The sequence below is a fragment of the Nuphar pumila genome, chromosome 14 (genome assembly GCF_984573655.1).
Source record: "Nuphar pumila chromosome 14, dmNupPumi1.hap1.1, whole genome shotgun sequence".
NCBI lineage: Eukaryota > Viridiplantae > Streptophyta > Magnoliopsida > Nymphaeales > Nymphaeaceae > Nuphar > Nuphar pumila.
Window position 1 is genome coordinate 12,792,741 of NC_143262.1, and position 1,895 is coordinate 12,794,635.

Consider the following 1,895-nt stretch of genomic DNA (forward strand, 5'->3'; position numbering starts at 1 on the left):
GCGACGGATTTAATTCCGTCGCTAAGCCGTCGCTAGATTAATATGAATAGCGACGGAATCATCCGTCGCTAATCCGTCGCAAAAACGAAAAAAAATCAAAAAAAATTTATTTAAAAATTAATTACGAAGAACTGTACAATTTATATTTCCTGTACAATTTATATTTCCTGTAAATAAAAAACAAACCACACAAAAAAATTCATATAACAAGTATCTATAATAATTAATCGTTCCACCTTAAAAATAAGAAGTTTAATTATTTACAATTCAACAATTACAATTAGGAAAAATAAAAAAAATAGAACTTCTTCAACACAGTCCTCTAATCATCGCCAAGATTTTGTGCGTCTTCTTGTTCATTGTCTTTATCTGTCCCTTCAGCTCCACTACCCTGATTATCGCTAGCAGCCTACACAAGAAAAGAACAGTCAGTATTGATAAACAAAATATAATGAAATAAATTACACACTATATGTGATTCTATCATGTGCTCATGTGTGATCTAAGGCAATAAAAAAACTCTATATGTGATTCTATCATGCTCATATGTGTGCTAAGGCAGTCAAAAAATTGAATATGTGATTATAGCATGTTCATATGTGTTCTAAGGCATATAAAAAAACTCTATATGTGATTCTACCATGCTCAGATGTGCTTCAAGGCAGGCAAAAAACTATATATGTGATTCGATCATGCTCGTATGTGTGCTAAGGCAGTAAAAAAATTGAATATGTGAATATAGCATGCTCATATGTGCTCTAAGGCAGGCAAAGCCAAAAATTTTATATGTGATTCTATCATAAATGATATATAACATGTTCATATGTGTTCTAAGGCAGTTAAAAAACTCTATATGTTATTATAGCATGTTCATATGTGTGCTAAGGCAGTCAAAAAACAGAATATGTGATTATAATATGCTCATATGTGTTCTTAGGCAGTAAAAAAACTGAATATGTGATTATAGCATGCTTATGTGTTCTAATGCAATCAAAAAAACTTTATATGTGATTCTATCATGCTCATATGTGCTCTAAGACAGACAAAAAGTTAAATATATATATATGTGATTCTATCATGCTCATATGTGTGCTAAGGCAGTAAAAAAATTGAATATGTGATTATAGCATGTTCATATGTGTTCTAAGGCATCTAGAAAAACTCTATATGTGATTCTACCATGCTCAAATGTGCTTTAAGATAGTCAAAAAAACTATATATGTGATTATACCTGAGAGGGACCTGGAATCGAAGATCCCCTATCCTGAACAGCGGCCTTGATCTCATTTCGGAGAAAGGGGGCGACGGTGTATTGGAAGTAGTTATTCAGTGATTCATTAATGATCTCGCGTACATCATCACCGGAAAGAATAGTCGGCTGCTTGGAGCTTATGTCGGCGCAAGAAGTTGGTGAGCCGTAACTGGAAGAACCAATAACTGGTGAAGTGTTCATATTACTCCCAAACCCGAACACGCGACCTTTTTTGGGTTCACCTGCTGCAGTCACCCATGCTGTAGGATCAAATGATGGATGCTGAGTAGCGTCTTCACCATATCGCTCTACCATTTGTTGCTCATATGCCTCCTACAAAATAATGTTTAAAGTATTCATTAATAATTAATGATAACATTATGATGACTTGCATATATATTGCAATGATTATTAATAGAATTAATACATACCGTTGTCGTTCTCGCCTTCTCTGATACGAAGACTCCCGTGGTCTTCCATTTATGTGTTTCTACAAACACATCCTTATATGGTACACTGCCTCCTTTTTCTGCTTCCTGCGAAGTTAAATGACAAAAGATTTAGTACACAAATTTGCAACTATACTTATAAAATTAATATTATATATTGATGAGTTACCATTTTCTTTAGGTGGCTCCCAAAT

At 33.7% G+C, this 1,895-nt stretch overlaps 1 protein-coding gene across 1 annotated transcript; it reads right to left on the reverse strand.

Annotated features, from left to right (window-relative positions):
• Window positions 1-213: 213 nt before the first annotated feature.
• Window positions 214-1,579, reverse strand: LOC149816410 (uncharacterized). The gene is made up of 2 exons (XM_089987805.1): window positions 1,232-1,579; window positions 214-409 (listed from the first exon to the last, which is right to left on the reverse strand). The coding sequence occupies exons 1-2, from the start codon at window positions 1,565-1,567 to the stop codon at window positions 323-325; spliced, it is 423 nt and encodes a 140-aa protein (XP_089843931.1). The 5' UTR covers window positions 1,568-1,579; the 3' UTR covers window positions 214-322.
• Between the last annotated feature and the right edge of the window lie 316 nt (window positions 1,580-1,895).